The sequence below is a fragment of the Callorhinchus milii genome, unplaced genomic scaffold (assembly GCF_018977255.1).
Source record: "Callorhinchus milii isolate IMCB2004 unplaced genomic scaffold, IMCB_Cmil_1.0 Scaffold3, whole genome shotgun sequence".
In the NCBI taxonomy this organism is placed as follows: Eukaryota; Metazoa; Chordata; class Chondrichthyes; order Chimaeriformes; family Callorhinchidae; genus Callorhinchus; species Callorhinchus milii.
The window spans coordinates 36,506,447-36,528,643 of NW_024704744.1; the positions used below are offsets into that span (position 1 = coordinate 36,506,447).

General features: G+C 40.9%; 1 protein-coding gene across 1 annotated transcript in view; it reads right to left on the reverse strand.

The window, feature by feature from the left end:
* Window positions 1-22,197, reverse strand: part of frk (fyn-related Src family tyrosine kinase) — a 59,308-nt gene that overhangs the window by 11,650 nt on the left and 25,461 nt on the right. The window contains exons 2-5 of the mRNA XM_007899639.2: window positions 14,764-14,885; window positions 7,306-7,469; window positions 4,691-4,859; window positions 3,114-3,272 (exon numbers count right to left, since the gene is read on the reverse strand). Coding sequence (XP_007897830.1) covers window positions 3,114-3,272; window positions 4,691-4,859; window positions 7,306-7,469; window positions 14,764-14,885 — 614 coding nt within the window. The remainder of the gene's footprint in view (window positions 1-3,113; window positions 3,273-4,690; window positions 4,860-7,305; window positions 7,470-14,763; window positions 14,886-22,197) is intronic.

The following is a 22,197-nucleotide window of genomic DNA, read 5'->3' on the forward strand; positions in this document are numbered from 1 at the left end:
GCAGAGAGCTTTAAAGAAGAGGCCGAAGATCTTGAATTTGATCTTCTGGGGGTTGGTGAACCAGTGAAGACTAGCGAGAATGGGGGTGATCAGCTCATGGAGCTTAATGCAAGAAACGGCACAAGCTGCAGAATTCTGAATAATCTGGATCTTGTGGAGGGAAGGGTTGGGAAGTCCAGTGAGCAGGAAGTTAACATAGTCAAGCTGGACATAATGAAAGCATGGATGAGAGTCTCAGCAGCCTGAGCGGAGAGGTAGTAGTGGAGGCACGCAACGTTGTAGAGGTAGGGGAAGGCAGAATGGCACAGATGTAAGGTTTAAAAGACAGTTGAGGTTTGAACAAGACACCAAGGTTCCGTACTGGCTCGACGAGGTGGAGGGTGCATCCATGGATAGTCATGCTGTCAGCGTCTGAGGTTGTGAGCTAAGCAGGAGGGCCTCCAAAATGAACTGCTGACCCTCTCCACTCTAGGGGTGCAAAGATTAATTGTATTTCACATTCACTATCCCAGGTGAGATCATCCTGGGTTACAATCTGCAACACTCTGGTTTGTGTGGCTTCATTTTGTATACTCGACTGTGCCTTTACCAACTCAGCCTCTAGTTTGATTTCATGCATAGGCCTCTATATGACTGAAGCAGAGAGAACAAAAAAAGTCTAATTTTCCATTAGGGGGAACTTATGAAAATGTGGACACAGATGTTTCCAGAATGCAGGCATATTTCTCGTGTCTGTTTATCGCTGTTAATTTCCTTAATACACTAAGTGCCTGGTAATTGTTTAAGCACTAAACAACAATGTTCATTCTAAGTGAAGCAGGCAAGAGGACAGATTAATATTTTTTCTGTACAAAGAAAACCTTCAGTGTCATGGTTCATGCAGCATTAATCAAAGGAAATTCAGCTCTGCGTTGGTTGGCCTTTTTAGAACCAGCGTGTATTCAGAAACAAAGTCCTATTATTTCAATCTGACTTTTGGCTGCTGAGTTCAACTCTGTAATCTCATTAATAAGAGATATAACTTAACAGCTTCATTAAGTTTGAGCTTTCCCCGTATGGAATAAACAATAACTCTTTCAATGTGGGGTACACCAACAAAAGCATCATTTATATTTATTAAAACTGCTGTCATAAAAAAGGCAGACAGTGCTTATCAATCAGCCACCAAACATTGTTGTCATAAACAGCTGACGATAAGCGGACTCAAACTCAAGAAGCTCCAGTTAACACAGATGTATAAGACCAACCTTTGCTTCTCAAGACAAATAACAGCATTTACTAGCTACAATAAAAGATAAGTTCAATAACAAAATTAGAGAATGAAATATATGCATTTCCTACTACATAACCATGACTTCTCCAAAGCCTAGGCTATCTGTCAACTTTAATAATGATGGTTACCATTGGAGAGGTCAGGGAGGGTGGTTTTCCAACAGACCATTAGGGTGCACCAATACATATTATTGACAATAAAACTGTCACAGGGATTAGTCACACATCACCAAGAGCCAGACTGCCAAGGAAACAATACACTATAAAACATGACTAATGGGAGCAAGGCAATGAAATACACTTGAAATGGCAGGAAGACACCTTAGTTTTCAATAGTCTCTTGTGCCCACCATTGTAGACACACAGAGGTTTTGAGTGTGAAAATGTCCCCAATTGCAGGGTAATACTCTTCCATCCTTGCAAACGTGAATCAAGCCCGCACTGAAAACTTTGAGCCCAATGAACAAAATGTATTCAGGTACATCACAATTTAACCCCATGCCTTCAGAATCCTTTCACCTCAAAAATTAAAAATTCTCACTCATTAGTTCTGACACCGACAATGAAAAAGCACTTATCAGTTTACCTGGACCTTTTGTTTTCTCTTCTTGAAGTATTGCAGTAGCTTTAGGGAAACTGTCCTATGATTTTGTTTTGGTCAGTACCACAAATGTGGAAAACAATCACGGAGATTAATGGTTCAGCTATTAGATTTCCCATAAGGGTTTCTGATTGCCAATTACAGAGTGTATAATCTCCCCCCCACATAGTCAGACAGGAGACACTCCACTTCCTTAAGATCAGAGAACAAAGTGTAGGTTGGCAGCAGACAGTATTTGGAATTCAAAAGTGCACATTGGGAAAGAAACTGCTGGGAAACTAGTCTAGAGGATGCAGCGTGATATTTTGGTTTAGATTCCAGCCCACCTTTTTTCAGTTTTTCTAGTTTTGTCCTGGATTTCATACATGTAGCCCTGCAGGAAACAATTCTGCTGCTGGCCTAGGAGATCTATTCCATAAGGGGAACTTTGTTGGCATACAGCATATAAACTGCAATCTTACTCAGGATGTTAACCAGTTCAAGTGAAGAAAGATGAAAATGATCAAAGAGTCCTTTGCCCCTTTCAGAAAGATCCTGAAGAATTATTTCCAAACAAATCTTGGCATCTACGAGGATCCTAATAATATAATAATCCTTGCAATATAATATAATAATAATCCTTGAGACTTTGTTGAAACGTCTCAAAGCGCTTCACAGAATATACCGTAAAGTGAATTGACTGAATTTTTTTGTGGGCGAAACCCGGGAGCCAATTGCGGACTGAGTGACCAAATTATAATTTTTTTTGAAGAGATTATTACTCCCGGAAAAGTGATCCACCAATCGATTAATAACCGGATTCCTACTTACTGCTAGGTAAACAAAAGCATGTGGAGTAAGGAAACTTGCTCAACATTTCGCCCTGCCCGGTCCTCTCGCTTGCGAGGCAAGTGCTCTAACAACTAAGCTACAGTACTCAAAAAGGTTCTGCAGGGATCCTGTAGATATTGAAGTGATTCAACAATCAAGGAAGACGTGCTTCCTTGAGTCAAGTAGGGCCATAATACTGCATTTTAGGGGGCATCAAACACAACATCCCACATGTTCACTCATTGTTCATGATGATGAATGGATCCACCATCAACATGGCATTTTTAAAATATATAAAATATAAAGTGCAAACAGTGGATATGAAACAATTAAAAATATTAAAATATCCATAAACATGAGCGTAAGACACAGTGCCTCTGCAGCAGCTGTAAGTTCCGCCACCTGATTCAGGAAAGCTAAAAGTACTTACTATGCAAGTAGTCAAGCAAACTGCCATTCTTCATCAATTCAGTAATAATGTAAATTGGTTCTTCGACAGTGCAAACAGCGTAGAGTTGAATAAGCTTCGGATGTCTTAGCCTCTTCATTATCTGTGCCTCAAGTAGGAAATCCTTTTTGGCCATAGTACCTAAGAATGAACACAGATGAAAAAAAANTGAGTGCTGCAATCATTCTAGTTTCTTTACACCCACCTTAGATTGTTTCACCTGGCTGTATTCTGTAGGTTTGCATTATTATGATACAATACTTCAAAAAGTTCCCTCCTCAGATTCATTTATGTATAGTGTAAAGCAAAAGGAATTCAGAACATGTAGAACTCTATTGAGTCACGACTTCCCCACTGATCATCACATTCTGTTGCCTATTTTTCTGATAATTTTCATAGATTATTGAAATTGCTGCACAGCATGCCATTCTGCCCATTGTGCCTGTGCCACACTAGCTTCCTACTGCTTTCTATTCAATTAGTTGATGCTGGATAGGATTGCATTGGAATCACATTCAGAATTACAAAGGCTTCCTCTGCTTATTGAATCGAAGTTCTCTTTATACACACATAAAGGAATAAATGTAGTTTAGATTAGAGTACACCTCTCCTTGCAAATATCCATAGAGTGTGCGATTAAAATACTACTATAATTGACACTCGACAAGGAAAGAGAATAGAATTCAGGCAATTCACAATATTAAAATAACTATCAAAAGTAAGCAGCAAGATATGATTCCTTGATGACACAGTTCAAAACACACTGTATTTTAAATACTTAAAATTCTAATGGAGTTAGGAGTTCAATATGATCAATTTATAAGATTCCCTCTAAAAAATGTTGACGTCCCAATTCTTTCAATAGATTTTCACCTCTTCTAAGGTCACTTCCTTATAAGAGCTAATATTTATTTTGATGGATTTATCTTAATCAGTGTTCAACCTTATTTAACATTGAGGTCTCAGCCTGGCTTAGTTAGTAGCACTCTTTCTTCTGAGTTAGATGAATGTAGGTTCAAACATCACATTGGAACTTGAACTCACATTCTAGGCTGACAGTCAAAAGCAGTGCTGGGTGAGTGCTGCTTTGTTGGAGCTCTTGTGCTTCCAAATTAATAATAGTTGTAATTATAATAATAATAATAATCAACGTTCAACTGAGGTCCCATCTGCCTTTTCAGGTGGACATTAAAGATCCCACGGTAATATTTGAAAGTGCTCCAAGAAACTACTCATGTGAAGATGCTATATAAATGCAAGTTGTTGTTGTTGTTGAAAAGAGAAAGGAATTTCTTCTAGTGTCTTGGCCAACAATTCTCCAGATAAAATTCATGGATGTTTGTGGGACATTGCTGTGAACAAATAGAAGCCGCTTTTCACCTACAAAATACGCACTTTACAATGAATCTTGTGAAGTGCATTGAGACCTCCTCTCAATGTGAAGGGCATTGCTCCAAATGCAAAGATAATTATTGTCAGGCGTAATTCTTCAGTTTTACCACACTGTAACAAGCTAACTCAAAGTATTGAAATGCCAAAGTTGACAGCAGATACCGTACCAGTTTTCAGCGTTTTAATAGCAACAGGGGTTGTGCCATTCCAAACACCTTGCCACACTTCTCCAAACATCCCAGCTCCTAGTTTTTTCACCATTTTCAGAGAGTTCCGAGCGATTTCCCATTGATCTATGGTGTTGTAGGATAGTCCATCAGTGACTGGCGTTTCCAGCTAATGACAGAAAATAAGAGTTAAATAGCTTCATTCTCTCTTCACAGGCTATGAAAACACAATAGATAAAAACAATCCATAAAATTATCAGTAAGTCAAAATGAAGGTTCATATTGAGAAACATTATACACTTCACAATAAAACAAAATGAATTTGACGTTGCCGCAAAGAATAATTAAACTGAAAGAAAAATATTATTCTACTAAAGGTCAATAAAGGTACACATTACAACAATCTGAGACATCTAAAATTAAACCCTAAAGAGGTTGTAGGATGCCAGCATCAATATTTCAATATTTTCACTGGATTTGACCTGTAACTAAACAGCACAATCAATTGAAGGCTAATTGATTGCTGTTTATGAACATAATCAATATTCAATATCAGTGCACAGTACCTGCAAACTCTGCAGGACAACTAACAGGTTGACAAGGGGTTAGCAGGTCAGAGAGGTAGTAGAGGGCAAGGCCATGGAGGACTTGAAGGTGAGGACGAGAACTTTGAACTCGATCCTCTGCGGGATGGGGAACCAGTGGAGCCAGGCGAGCGTGGGCGTGATGCGTTTACGGAGCCTGGTGCGGGACAGGACACAAGCTGCAAAGTTCTGGATGATCTGCAGCTTATGGAGGGAAGAGTGGGGAGCCTGACAAGCAGGGCATTAGCATAGTCAATCCTGGTTGTAATGAAAGCATGTATGAGGGTTTCGGACACCTGAGGGGTGAGGCAGTGGCGGAGTAGGGCAATGTTTCGGTGGTGGGGGAAGGTAGAGCGTGTCATGGCACAGATATGGGGGAGAAGGGACAGTTGAGCGTTGAACAAGATGCCAAGGTTCCTGACTGGCTTAGTGAGGTGGAGTATGCATCCTTGGATGGTGATGCTGTCGGTACCTGAGATGCGGAGGCATTGGCGTGAGCCAATCAGGAGAGCTTCGGTCTTGCTGACGTTCAACTGTAGAAAGTTAGCTCTTATCCAGGACTTGAGGTCTGACAGACATTCTTCAGGACATCAGTGGTCCTGGGCTTCAGGGAGGAGGCAGAGGGATAGAGTTGGGTGTCATCTGCGTACATGTGGAAGATGACCCCATGTCTGCAGATGATATCACCAAAAGGGTAGGACACAGGAGTATAAACTCTTGAGTACCACATGGATATATACTCCACCCAAGCAAACAAATTGTTTTCTACCTAAGGAGTTGGGGGGCTGACAAGCTGTGAGTTTGTGTAGTCGAGCCTGGTTGTTATGATGTTATGAATGCATATATGAGGATCTCAGCGGCCTGCGGTGTAAGACAGTGGCGGAGTCGGGCGATGTTGCGCAGGTCGGGGAAGGCAGAATGGGTCATGGCAGGGGGGAGCAAGGGGGGGCAACAAGTCCCCCAAATAAAATTGGTCATTAATTTCATAGCTCTTGCTGGGACTCAATTATGTTCAAAATGTCTGCCGTGTTCACCCGAAAATATACCATCACTCCACTTTGCAGTGTATTCTGTGAAGTGCTTCGAGACTTTCTCCCAAAGTGAAAGTCACTATACCAAATGTAAGGATTATTATTCTTGTCTCTTTCCTCTCCTGAACATATTGACGCAAGTGTACAACAACAAAAAATTACATTTGCATAGCGCCTTTCATGTTGGTAGGAAGACCCAAGGCGCTGGACATTCAGGGATTTGGACCCGAGCTGGTGGTTGGGATCAGGAGGTGTAGAGGGCAGGGAGGGTAGGGGTAGGAGGTTGACCGAAGGCACGGTCGAAGAGGAGGGTCTTGAGACAAGCCTTAAAGAAGGCAAGGGAGGGAGTGAGGTGAAGTGTGGGATGGGGCCTCAAAGGATGTGGGCAGAGAAGCTGATGGGAGCTGGAGTGTAGATACAATTCTACAGATGTCAGCTGCTCGCCAGTATTTCATCCAACTGTCCATTCAGTAACTAGGCTTTTCAACCATGGGGATCTCAGCAGAGCCCATATCTATCATCTGGCGTCCTCAGAGACCACGTTCCAAAAGAGGTGGGCAGAGGTCACTGAAGCAGCAACCCTAGCTAATTTTCTCTCCTTAGTTTAGGCATTTGAAGCATCTATACAACTGCCCTACTGAGATCAGTTAAATCAGCACTGTCAAGGAATCAAACCCAAGACCTCGTAGTCTGTATGAGCCTGTTTCACACTAGGCAGTGCCTCTATCAGCTAAGCCATCAGAGGGTCTCATATTGAGAGAGAGAATCAGAGTTCCTTGCAGCAGACTCTCACAGATCTCCTCACAAGCTAGAGATCAGCACAATGCCTCACCGATCCAGCTTGGCAAGAAGCCTTCAGCCTTCAACAGAGGCAATCAACTACCTGAACATTTTATATCAACTGTGAATTTAAGAAGACATGTAAATCTTTAAAAGCAAACTAAATGTTTCATTCATTTGATAAAAAATATTGCTCATTTTAATGTCATCCACACATTACCTTCTGACATGGAGTGTTAAGTTTTACACACAAGCCATCTTGGGTCTTCAGATAGTGGTTGACAAGTTCTGCCAAAGTACTAAATGTTGCTCTCCTTGCGATAAAATATCCACCTTCATCCAACTGTCGGATTTTATAATGCTTCACAGTGTTTCTATCACGAACTGCAAAATATAGAAATAAAAAAACATAATTAATTTCAGTGAAGTAGGACTATGACTACTAACACCAGGAACCTGTTTAGGAGGTTCCAGCTTTCTAAAACTTTTCTCATCCTTTTTTGCTTCTTGTTCTTTTCAGGAATGATCTAAACTGTTTGTTTACCCGGGTTAAATAGAATTGAGTATGGTTTCAATCTGAGACTGGACTGGCTCAACGACAACAAATTACATTTGTATAGCACTTTTCACATCAGCAGGACGTCTCAAGGCGCCGGACAGTAAGGGATCCGCACCCAAGCTGCTGATTGGGTTCAGGAGGGGTGGAGGGCGGGTAGGGGTAGGAGGGTGACTGAAGGCATGGTCGAAGAGGAGAGTTTTGAGATAGGTCTTGAAGGAGGCAAGGGAGGGAGTGAGGTGGAGGGACTGTGGGATGAAGTTCCAGAGGGTGGGACAGAGTGGCTGAAGACCCATCCACCAATGGTGGGGTGGGCAAGGCGGGGGATGTGAAGCAGGACAGAGCCTGCTGAACGGAGGGAACGGTCAGGTTGGTAGGTGGTTGGGGGTCGCAGAGGTAGTGGAGGAGCAAGGCCATGGAGGATTTGAAGGTGAGGATCAGGATCTTGAACTGTATCCTCTGAGTGATGGGAAGTCAGTGGAACTGGGCGAGGACGGGGGTGATAGGGTCGTGGAGCTTGGTGTGGGAGAGGACACGGGCTGCAGACACCTTAATGCAGAATGATTGACAGTTTGGTTTTGGATGTATTGTGGTGGGTTCTGTCCTTCTTGCTCTCTCAGTAGATAGCAAAGATTATTCTGTGCTTTCTGGAGATGACATTCTGAACATCTGTGATCAGGGCTCCCTCTGCCTCCTTGTCCTCCTCGATTTCTCCACCGCCTTCGATACTATCGACCCCTCCATCCTCATACACCACTTCTCCTCTTTACTTAATCTTTGCGGACCTGCCCGTGCCTGGTTTGATTTCTATCATTCTCACCGTCTCCACTTTGTTGCCTCTAATGGTTTCTCCTCCAGGCCCCGCACTCTTACGTCTGGCGTCCCCCAGGGCTCTGTCCTTGGTCCTCTCCTCTTTAATATCTACATGCTCCCCCTTGGTGACATCATCCGTAGACATGAGGCCAACTTCCACATGTATTCGGATAACACCCAATTCTATCTTTTTGCCTCCACCATCAACTCCAGGACCACTGCTGTCCTGACAGACTGCCTGTGAACAAGACTGAGGCCCTCCTGATTGTCTCGCGCCAGCACCTCAGCACCTCAGGCTCTGGCAGCATCAACCTCCATGGTTACACACTATAACTCACCAGCCAGTCAGGAACCTAGGTGTCTTGTTCGACTCTCAACTGTCTTTTCTTCCCCACATCCAAATCATGACCCGCTCTGCCTTCCCTCACCTCCGTAACATCGCCTGACTCCGTCACTACCTCACCCCTCAGGCCGCTGAAACTCTTGTTCATGCCTTCATCACCTCCAGACTCGACTATGCAAATGCTCTGCTTGTCAGCCTTCCCAACTCCTCCCTCCACAGGCTGCAGATAATCCAGAACTCTGCAGCCCGTGTCCTCTCCCGCACCAAACTCCATGAGCCCATCTCCCCCATTCTCGCCCGACTCCATTGGCTCCCTATCCTTCAGAGGATCCAGTTCAAGATCCTGGTCCTCACCTACAAAGCCCTCCATGGCCTCGCCCCACCCCACCTCTGCGATCTCCTAACCCCCTACCAACCCACCCACTCCCTCTGCTCAGCCAGCTGTGGCCTGCTCCACGTCCCCCGACCCACCTGCCCCACCATTGGCGGGAGAGCCTTCAGCCACTTTGCCCCCAACCTCTGGAATTCCATCCCTCAATCACTCCATCTCGCCCCCTTCTTAGCCTCCTTCAAGTCCCGTCTCAAGACCCTCCTCTTCGACCATGCCATCGGCCAACCCCCTTCCCCTTCCCTCCCTTCTCCCCCCCGACCTCGGGTCTGAAATGCTGTGCACTGTCCAGCGCCTTGGGACGACCTCCCAACGTGAAAGGTGCTATACAAATGTAATCTTGTTGTTCTTACTGACATGCCTTTCCTCTGTTGACTGTCTGGAGAGCTTAATACAGGTAGGATGAGCAGATAAAGCAGGAAAGGCAGTTAGCATGCGGTGCTATTCACAGTTGATGCTTTAGAGATACCGGAGTTCAATACTGAGTTTACTTCATTTGGCCTAAAACTAGGCCAGTATGTTTTTGGTCAGGGGTTATTATATGCCCTCAATTAATTTATTTAAATGTCCTGTTGACACTTCACATATTTTGCACTTACAGATTTCTATGAAGCCAGCTTGAGGCATCTCTTGAAAAATCTGCTGAAGTAATAGCACATTTGCGCAAAGCAATAACAATGCATAGCAATGTCCCACAAAAATCAAGTGAGAGGCCAATTCTATTTGAAGGATTATTGGCCAGAACACCGGGAGAAACTCTCTTCTCTTCCCTTTGAATAATGTCATGGAATAGTTAACATTCACCTGAACAGGCGAATGGAACCTCGGCTGAAGTATATTCTGAAGGATCGTGAATGCAATTTTGAGAATGCAGTGCTTCCTCAACACTATATGGGAGTGTCAACCTGGACTCTGAACTATAAGATCAAAGGCATGACGTGGAGATTGAACCCACAATTTTGTGACTCCAAGGCGATAGTGCCATTGATAGAGCAGAGAAGCCAAAAGCTACTCCAATTTCAATTGTCCAAACAAGAACTCTACCACTTAATCCTCACTCCAACTAACACGGTTTAAGATGAACATAAGAACATAAGAATTACTAGATGATAAAAAACCAAACTCCATTCAGTCCATTTTCCACCATCCTGGCAGTTGCATGCACATGTCCCAAATTATATACTGTATCCTGAGATATTATTTCCTAACAGAAATCTATTTAATTTGTTCTTGAAAGAATCAACACTTTCTGCTTCCACCGTCTCCCTAGGGAGCCTGTTCCATACATTTACTGCTCGCTCATTGAAGCAATGTTTCTGAATTTAACCCCCTTCATTCGCAGGCTGTGTCCTCTGCTTCTAATGTTCAGTACAAGATAACACAATTCATCATGATCTACATGAGAGACCCGAGTTCAATTCCAGGCAGGTCAGGGCGAAACCTTGGGCAAGTTTCCTTACTCCACACACCTAATAATAATCCCTCCAAAACAAAAAATAATAAATTGGTCATTTTCAATCTACGACTGTTTGTGGGACATTGCTGTGCGCAATTGGCTGCCGCGTTCGCCCACAAATATACAGTCAATTCACTTTACAGTATATTCTGTGAAGCACTTTGGGACGTCCTCCTGACGTGAAAAGCGCTATATCAAATGCAAGGATTATTATTATTATTATTATTCAGTTCCTTTAGAATCTAAAATTGGAGCTGTGATTCGAATGCAAGCATCCAGTATTTTGCCATGTATATTATGGGGGTCTGTACACAAACTGCAGGGTGAAGGTAGAATTAGATCTTGTGGGCATGCTTATATGAAGTTTAAAAAGCAGCTTGATACCACGGCTTGATGCTGTGATGGGTGACGATATGGTGGGGTTTCTGGAAAGATGAGATAGGATGAGCCAAAGGACCTTTCTTTCGAAACCAATTTTGTGATCTTGTAAGTTAAATGCTCCCTCAAAATCAACCAGAGAAATATGCCTGTGCAGCAATTTGCTGAAGGTTAATAGGATACCATTGCATTCTTTCAACAGGTGGCCCACATTCTGTGATGATATCAGGTAAGTTTTCATTCGAAGGCACAGCTACATGTTCTACACATTAGAAACTATTGTTAGGAAGCAGTAGATGAATACAACAATTTATTGCAAGGCTGTAACCTCTGTTTTAACTGAAAATGGACACTCCAATGAAGCACTGGAGAATATGTAAAAGGTACTGTATCATAGCAAATTAATAATAATAATCCTTGCATTTGATATAGCGCTTTTCATGTCTTCTAGACGTCTCAAAGCTTTTCACAGAATAGACTGTAAAGTGAATTGACTGTATATTTGTGGGCGAAATGCGGCAGCCAATTGTGCACAGCAGTGTCCCACAAACAGTCATGAATTAAAATGACCAATTTTTTTTCTTGAGGGATTATTATAAGACGTGTGGAGCAAGGAAACTTGCCCAAGGTTTCACCCTGCCGGGAATCGAACTCAGGTCTCTCGCTTGCAAAGCGAATGCTCTGAACCACTGAGCTACAGGACTCTTATTGTTCTTGAGCAAAAACAATAAGGTCCAATAATCACTGATTTTCAGTTTCTCCTGGTGCCATGGCCAACAATTAAACTCATTCACTCATGGCTATTTTTGGAATACAGCTGCACGAAAATTAGCTCATCTCGTAATGAGGTCCAGTGAATGTCCTCCAACGGTAATGTTATGTCGATGTTTGCCGATATTGCAATGAACTCTTAATGGAAGACACAATTTGGTTTCAGAATTGCATGTGACAGCAAGAGTGTGTGCAGTATCGATTACATTGTGGCAGTTTGAGACATTCATTGTTTGGTGAAACAACATTCATGGGCCACCAGGTGGCAGAAAACAAGAGGCTCACCTTTGCCTTACTCTTAATTCCTGTCATTTCAGAAGAGGAATCTAACAGACTTGTGATTTATAATCCTTAAATTTACTTTGTAAAATGTATTGACTAATAAATCAGTGGACAACTAAACAAATCATGTCCACCTCTATTATCCAAAACTCAATTTATAGTTTTGTGCATAGAATTTTTACAAAGAAAAACAATACAAAATGTAGATAGTTATTGGAAAGGAAACTTAAATCACAACTCGCTACTCTGTCATTTACTGGAAAGTGGAAATAAAATGTTGTAGCTCAGAAAACAGCCATCCACATTTCAAAATACAAATCAATACACAATCTCAGAGCAGTACCAGGCAGAGCAAAACAATAGGATGAATTACTGCGGCGTAAATTTCCACGGTTCTATGGTTCTAACAAGAGGAAATATATAAAATGAATCTGCCTCAAATGAAATACAAGCTGAAACAATATCTCCACAAATGGAACCAAATATCTGAAATAGACTCCAAACAATAAAAATCTGTGGGCCTGAATTTCAACCCAGTCTTCGTCTGTGGAACCATTTTGTCTTAAAATTTAAGATTACGCAGAATTGTGTAATATTCCTAAATTCAGGCTGAATTTGGAAGCTGTTCCACCCGATATTCTTAGAAAAGAAGTGGTTTCCAAATTAACACTGAGTTTGACAATTTTCCACAATTTAATTTGGTCTCAACTCTGAAGACAAAGTGGCCCAACAAGTGAAGCCAAACTTCATTTAACAGAAATGTGTGGATCATTATTATGGGTTCTGTGCCACCATTGCAAAGGCAATATCATCTATGTAAGATAACAAGGCCCACGTGTATCTATGGGGACAGACTGCAGAGATTGCAGAATCTTCCCTCAGGAAATTAAATGGGTGAGGTACTATACACTTGATCAGTCAATTTTGGTGAACCAACTTTTTCTACATTGTTTTTATGATCTTAATATACAATCAAACATATCGTGTATTTATTTTATCATCAATCCTTGGCCTTGACCATAAATGAACTGCTTAAACACTGGTTGGAGAATTCTTTATCATATAACAAGAAGATAGAAACAAGCAGATATTCAAATGCAATGAGTTTCTAAAACAGAATCTTGGCAGAGACACGGGATTGAGTTTGAACAAACTCCTAAGCCCACACATCAGAAATCAAAACATGGCAACACCTTGGTGACGCACAGCATTACACAACACTCAGGTTTTTCTGCTCCACCCCTTCTCATTGTAGCAACAGTTCACACAAATTAAATCCATGTCTTCAGCAATTCTGAATTTATTGTGGTGCCAAATGCATGTCCCAGGGGTTAATAACCACCTGCATTAATTATTCTGCTTACTGGATTTTACCTTGTCATGTGTCACGTTACAAGACTCCTCAGTTTTTTTTTCCCCTTCACAGCTTTTCTCTTGGGGTTTATGCCTGCATCAAGCAGACTCTTCTCCTACATATTCCTGATTCTCCCTTGTCAAGCTTGGACTGTTTCCCTGATAAGCAGCAAAATAATTCTCCCCCTGGAATGAACACTTTCTTTATACAAAACACTAACAAAAACATTTACTCTTGAGATCGAAAATCATACTTTTCATTGTTTTAAAAATAAATTTCAAACCTTACTTACTTAAGACACAGAAAAGTTACTTTTATAATTCGTGGTTGTCAACACACCTACAGTCTTAAATTGAACTGTCTCCGTTTAAACGCAACAAAAAGTGTTTCAGATTTCTTCTGTCTCACAACATTTCTCTCTGAGAGTTTATATCTCAGAGTCATGATTATGAAACGGAAACACTGATATGAAAGAAAGTCTTTGATCATTTGATCGCATCCTTTCAGAATGCCCACTCTTCCTTCTTCTCGTAACAGCATTAGGTTACTTAAATGTCTCCAGTAACCTGGCCTCTACCAGCCTTTCTGGTAACCCATTCCAGTAGTTGATTATACAGCAAAAAAATACTTCCCAATATTTGTCATGAAATTGCCTTTCACAGCCCTGATTCTTTTGGCCTGCTGTTCGGGGTTTATTTTCATTATAATACATTTAGCATCTTAAATACCTCTCATTGCTTTCTCAAACTGGAGATCCAATTGGACGGTACTAAGTCAGAGATCGGGAGGGAATAGCCCTGCCGACATTCTACATCAATGCAGATGTGATGTCCTTGTGTAAGTATCATCATGACATTAAGCCAAGTCTGCCTATTTAGGTGGACTTTAAAGATCCCATGGCACTATTCAAAAAGAGAAGGGAGTTTCTCCTGGTGTTCTGGACAACAATTCCCCAAAATAAAATTGGTCATTCACTCCATGGCTGCTTGTGGGACATTTCCTTGCACAAATGGGCTGTTAATTTGCCCACAAAATACATAGTCACATCACTTTACAGTGTTTTCCATTAAGCATTTTGAGACGTCTCAACAACATAAGACAGACACTGTATCAAATACAAGAAGTATTATAATACCTTTCTGCTTATGTGAATCGTTTTTACAGATTGATCTCCATCAACTGACAGTAGAAGGTATTATACTGGCTTTGTAGACCTCCCCATTGAGAACAGCATTATCCAGGTCCACTCAATGTGCTAAACACTGACTGGATGACTAAATTGACTCGATAAGTCAAGCAAAACAATTCTGACATTACAATTCATCAGAGGAACATACCTGTCAGGGAATAGTCTCCGGTCTTGCTTTCGCTTTCTCGGATGATGAAGGAGCCATCTCTATTCCCAGTCATTAGCAGCTGCTTCTCTGCATCCAATCGCTTGATTCCTCCAAAGAACCATCTGCAGAAAGTATAAAAACTGCTCTCAATACAAGTTTGAAAAATAATATACAACACAATTATGCTCTGCCGTACGTACTGCATTTAGGAGTGAAAAACGTGACATGTGGTGTGATAACTATCATCAGTGAGGCACTAAATTGAATTATCACATGTTGCATTTTCTGCTGAATAATTTCACTGCGCTGATCTGCATTATCTACAGCACTTGGGAAGCACCGGGCTTCCAGCTTCCTTTTAAAAGTACGAATATTGTTTCATGGACTGAATGCACTTTGAAGATGAATGAATAAATAGATATTAAAATGTAAAACGTTCCACTACAATGTATCCGGATTGCAGTTTTGGAGGCTTTAAACTGCCATATTTGGATTATTTTCCGCCTTCATGTTACTGCTGCACTTAGGGCAAAATAAACTTTGCGTATGTGTGAAAATCCATCATCCCTGGGTAAGTGGTGTGATGACAACACCACTGTGCTAACTCACAACCTACAGAACGCTACTGTGCTAACTCGCAACCATTAGAAATTTATTGTCACAATTTCCAGCTATGGATAAAATGGTGGCAGAGATGGGGAGATGTACCTGAAAACTAGGCACAATTGCTTGCAGGCCTTTTTCTTGGTTATGCTGCCATTTTTCCAGGAGCAAACATCATGGAATGGGTTTGCACATACACAAGGCCTTACTGTGGTAACAACGCCTTTTCTTTTAAGATTCAGATCTCCTCAATGCAGAAAGCATCTGACAGAGGAGATCTAACTCTGGCAATGATTCTGTCAAAATCATCATGGGAAAATCTGGCTGTTTTTCTTTATGGAGTCACAATGTATGGAATACATGATGGACGTCAAACAATGTTATGGAATACGTGCTGGCCATCACACAATGCATTTGCAAGATAAAAATACTTGTGCTTTCGGGATATAATTTGTGTCATCTAGATAAAGAAAAAAATCCTATACAAATAAACCTTTATGGGTGGAGATGTTGCTTAAGTGCATTCCATTTGAATGAAATACATAGCAAGTTGGATATAGAGTAATGTTTAAGCAGCCTGACTATTCTGCTATGGTAAAATTTTCCCTGTTTGTGAAGTATCTTTTTGCATGAAAGAAATGCAGTAGATCATCTAGTGATGTTATAAGTAAAGAATCTGAATCACAAGAAGGGGGAAGTGACTGCAATTCTTTGTCCACATTGTTAGAAGCTCGTAATTCATTGATGCCTAAGGCATAACTGCAGTGCGTAGTTTTCTTGCATATGAGAAAAAACATCTGGATCTTGTCGCTACTCGAAGGTTAACCTTTAACTACTGCCAGGAATTTATTTCAGATTTTTCTTCTTGCCAAATGTAAGTTTTATATCATAGGAGTCCAAACACATGCAACTAATGGGGTGTGAAAAAGGTAGCTTTATGTACAAGAAATTGAGAAAGCATCAGATAAGCCCCAAATTCTTCCTAGTTATAGCATGTAAAGCATTTTGTGCAAGGATTGTGCAAGATTCCTAAATTCAGTTATAATTTGGAATCCTGTTTCCTGCTGTTCTTAAGAACAGACTTCCAAATTAGATTGAATTTAAGATTTGTTTACAATTCTCCCTGACCTTAAATTTTAAGACCACATGGTCTTACTGGCTAAGGTAAGGTGAAACTTTGGACGTTAGAAATTTGAGTAATAATTCGATAGATTTTGCGAACCAAACAACTGTTCAAGACCCATCTCAAACTAACAATTTCTGAAATTCTTTTTGAATTAAAATTAAACATTTAAGAATGAAAAAATGGTTGATTTGTAATAACTTGTCCTCATGACAAAAAAAACGTTGTAAGCATTCATAGAGCAGCTAAGGAAACACAGCAATTACATATACTGATTCACAAGATGTTTTGGTCAGAACAGTTGAGATAACTAAACTATGAAATGATTTACACAGGTCAATACCTGACTTATGGTTCTTTCCAAATGCAAGGAAGTGTTGGACTTCCTCAGATCCAAACGCAAGTGAATTCCCTCTGCTGTCTCTGCCTTCGGCACCTCGCTTCCCCTCCTCATTCCCCCAGCAAACCATCATCAACCTCTCCCCCTCCACTGGCACAAGATCTCCCCCTTTCAAAATCACCATCATCAAGCCCCTCCTCAAGAAATTCTCTCACGAGCTTGCGTTCTCTCCATTATTCATCTAACTCTATCTTTAATCTGCTGCTCCAATCCAGATTCCGCTCTGCCCACAGCACTGAACCTGCCCTGGTGAAGATCACAAACAATGTTCACTTCAATGTTACCAGAGCTCTGCGTCTCCTTGTTCTCCTCAAGCTCTGCCACGTTTGATATCATTGACCTTGTCTTCCTTCTCCACCCTACTTCTGCAACCCTATTGCCTCGATCACTCCATATATTAAGCAAACACCACCCTGCTTCATGTCCCCATCTGATACTTTCCCACCACTGATGAGTGAGATTTCAGCCACTCTAATCCAGAGTTCCTTCTCCATGCTCTCCCTACAAAACATGCCTTATGACCACTCTCTAAAACCATGGTTTCCAACACATCCCACTACCCACCTCTTCAGCTCTACTCGCCCCCCAGCCTGGACTACCAGTCTGCTTTGTGAAGTGCTTTGATACATCCTCCCAGTGTGCAAGGTATTATACAAATGTGAATTGTTCTTGTGGCAATAGAGTGGATGAGGGCAGGAAACATGATTGTTACTAAACAGTTCCCAATAGCTCTGAGGAGAGAGCCGGGCTATTATGAGAAAGGGTATTCAGGAGAGGGACTCAAAATCAAGTCAATGCCCCAAAACCTAAAATTAGTGTCTGATTGACACTACAAGTGAATTATAAATGCAGTTCTGAATAGCTTTTTTGTTAATACATTTGCAGAGGATATGAGCAAAGAAATATACCCCAAAGTATGGTTAACCTACACAATAGTTTCTGCTTCACAGCAGCACCAGAAGCACAGTAGGCCTGCACTCAAACTAACATCAGCTCAGCACATGGCTCAGAAGATTCCTCTCACAGCAACAGTTTCCCGTTTGTTGCATTATAGCAATTTATTATGTTTGGAAGAGTCCTGGGAGCACTTTTACATTTCCAATGCTAATAAAGAGACAACTGTCCAACTGGCTTTATATTGAACATTTCACTTGAGATCCAATGGTGCTAAGCAGAGCTCTGTCACATACAGTATTTAAGTGTTGATACAGATAGAGTGCTGCTTTCTCGATAGACAGCAATGTGATACGTGTGGGGCAATTCTTCAAAAACTTTCAAATACATATGCAAATACTCAAATATTGTTTTGTCATCACAGTGATATACTATAGAAGTGTGCCATTGTCAATTCCATTGATACCCTCTCTAGTCATACAATGTAAAGTTCAGCAGCTCCTAACTGCGCTCAGGTTGCAATGTTCATTTAACAAAAAACTTCAAAACAAACTCCAAGTGAAACTTCAGTGGTCAATTTAACGCCACAAACAAAATCAATTGTGTACACTATCTTCACTTAATCTCAAATATATTTTTTTTCTGATTTTATCCAAGTTAAACTTAGCTTTTGATGTGTATCTGAGCGAAGTCAGAGAAAGCAATTCCCAGCACACCAGAGACTATTTCATTATTTTCCCCCCTGGGCTTCCATCCTTAGCTCAGGTGCCCATCCAGCACCATGCAACACTTTGAGACATCCCCCAACGTGAAAGGCCCTATACTGTAAAACTATAAATTGTATTGCATTTCCACAAGCAGCTGATGGAGATGCACAGAATCCTCCAACAGTCATCAAAATTGTGAGATTTTGGATTTGATAATCAATGTTTGGCTGAAAGCTGGCTGTTGCAATTGGCCCTGTCTAATGGTAAAGCAAATAGTAATAACAGCCTGGTTTCCTGCTCCCAATTGCTATCCAGTCACTCTTGCTGGAAAATGAGCATGTGTGAATGTCACGTCACAGCAGGACTAAAACTATTCTACAATGACTACTTTTGGGGTAGTCCATCAAAATCCACCAACCCACGCCACCTCTCCCCCCCAACCCCCCACCCATCAAAACGTCAAATAGAAAAAACAGGTAATGGGAAAAAGTAAAATTTTAAATGTAATTGCGAAATACTAGCAGGTGTTCCAAGACAATAGATTTAGAGTTGCAAAGAGCAGTTTCAGGACAGACACCAGGAACTCTTTATTTTTTTGTCTAGCAGATAATTAACCACTGAAACAGATTGCCAGAAAAGACACTGGACTCATTTCAAAAGCAGCTTGATACTGTGATGGGAGATGATAGGGTGGATATTTTGGAAAGATAAGATCGGATGGGCCGAAGGGTCTTCTTCATCCCATGCAATCCTGTGATCTGATGAATAGACACTTGGATAAGTTCAGGAGGGGATTCAGCATGTGTAGAATTAAACCCCAGCCGACACCTAAACTCCATTTAAAAAAAAATTGAAAACACAATTTCATCCTTCAAAATTTTATTCGTAGAATTGATCAACTATAATAATAATTCTTGCATTTGATATAGCGCCTTATCACGTCTTCTAGATGTCTCAAAGCGCTTCACAGAGTATACTATAAAGTAAATTGACTGTATATTTGTGGGCAAAACACCACAGCCAATTGCGCACAGCAATGTCCCACAACAGTCGTGGATTGAAATTACCAAATTATTATTATTTTTTTCTTGCGGGATTATTATCAGGCATATGGAGCAAGGAAACTTGCCCAAGGATTCACCCTTCCGGGAATCAAACCCAGGTCTGTCACTTGCAAGGCGAGTGCTCTAACCACTGAGCTATAGGACTCCACAAAAAAATGAATGTTAAATTATAAAAAAATGGTATTTAAAATAACTGAGGCAATGCTGTATGAGACTAGAAAAGAGAAATGGTGAGACCTCAGAGTTCAATAACCTTGGGTCCAGGCTATAGTCGCCTGCAAGTTAAAAATAAATATAAATAAAATCCACATGTTGAATGCAACTGAGGAACACCAATGATAAATTTCTGTGGGCTAATGCGCTCTGAGGCTCTTCCCAAATGAAGGCTGCTTCCCAAATGAAGGGCACTTTATAAATGCAAGTTGTTGTTGTAATGTTGTGTGATCAACACTCTGCAGTTGTCATATGATTACAATGCTTTCCAGCTGGAACATTATTCTGTAGGGCGTGGTGCCTGGGAACTGTAACTCATAAACTCATAAAATGAAACAGATTCACCATGGAATCATGACTCAGTGCAACATAAATCCCAACTCCCATAATGCAAATAAACCTCAAAATTATTGATGAAATTATCCCCAAATCAATCAATATTAAGAAGGTATGAATGTGCCTTGCCCCAGAGCAAAGTGGGGACATTTATTTCCATATATATTATATATATATACACATCTCTATTCGGATTTTTAAAAAAATACTGCACCTGCTGTTTCAGTGTTTGGAAATGCCCAGCAGAGACATCAATAACTAGAATAAACTTTAACCTATTTCTGTACACATGATCAAGGCACAAAATAAAAGATTTGCCTGAAACATACAGCTGAAGCATGATTCATATGCATATGGATCTCACGACCATTTGCTCAATCAGTAACAACAACAACTTGAACTTCGATAGCACCCTCCTCGCAGGGTAGCGTCTCAGAGTGTTTAACAGTGGCAGAGCCTGACTCGGAGCCGGTTGGGGGCGGGGTGAGGTGACCGTAACCACGCTCGAAAAGGAAAGTTTTCAGGCAGGACTTAAAAAGGGGAGAGAGGGGGCAAGGCTTGAGGATCGAGGAAGAGTGTTACAGACTTGTGGGCGTAATTCAAGCTAGATGGGTTTGAATAGAACCTGCATCAAAATTCCCATTTGACTCCATAAGGAGAAATCACACATTACACTGTCTACATTTTGCTGGCAGAGAGGACAGCCATTGGCACCTGCAAAGTTACATAAAATAATAATATAATAATAATCCTTGAATTTGATAGTGTGCTTTTCATGTCTTCTAGACGTCTCAAAGCGCTTTACAGAATATACTGGAACGTGAATTGACTGTTTATATTTGTGGGCAAAACTATAATTTTTTAAATAATTTTAATATAATTATAAAAAGATCAAATCTACCAGTGTTTATGTTTGTTTTAAAAATCTGCTTTTCAGGGTTTCACCCCAAAGAATAGTGAGTGTATGAACCGACCAGCAAAATATACAGGGTTCATTTAGGGAACTGCATAATGCTATAATGGGAAAACTGTTTGGAATTGTGAAGCAATGAGATCAAATGGGCTAAAGGGTCAGCATAACATAGTGGAAATAAAACATATTTCAGATGAGACATTAAACTGTGTTCCTGGCATTCTGTTCAGATGGATGATGCATCACATGTCTATTCAAAAAGAAAAGGGAGTTTCCTACTGGTTCCTGGAAAACAATCCTCCAAAATAATTCTTTGTTTACGTCAGTATTTTGTGGGACTTTGCAGGTGCCAATGGCTGTTCTCTCTGCCTGCAAAATCAGTCGCTGGCAGTATTGACTCTGAAGCACTTTGATACATTGGCATGATAAGGCACTATAAAATGCAAGTTCTTTACTTTCAGCAAAATCCTCTTGTGAATCTTATGCAAAGCAGACACTATTGGGTTAATTAGCTCTCATATGTATTGAAAACAAATGAGGATTTTACTGAATATCTGGATAAGAATTAGAATTTAGAGGAATAAGGTTTGTACTGACATGAAAACTGGTTGTTGCACCAAGACAGGTTGGTTGTCTGTGTTGCTGGAGATGGTTGGGAGAAGTATTCTGGGATTTGTGTTTGGTTACCATTGAGAATAGGGAGTGCGTGTGTAGTTTTCCCTCAGGAAACTAGATACTTTTAATAGGTTAGGTTTTAGGTTACATGTGAAATGAATGTCCCCAGTGCGCTTTTCTAGTTTCACAAATTCTTATACATATTGTAAGTAGCCTTGAAGATCACACATACCAACTATAAAACTGAGGGATGAACCAGTATCTAAATCCAAAATATGAGTCTTGGTAAGGATGCAAACAGAAGTATGAAAAAAACTAAGGAACAACTGCATCAAATGCTATTCATTTAGCCTATCTCAATCACCAATATGCTCTCTCCCTCTCTTTGCCTACCCTCCAATTCCCGGTGTATTGGACACATCTTTATCAGCAATGCTTTCACACAACCATGAATATACGATTTACTGTTATGTGAGTTAAGGAGAGATCCATATATTCCACATGCTCAGAATTCTTCTCACAAGCTTCTGGCTGTCGATGACATTTCTATCAAGAATGAATAATCA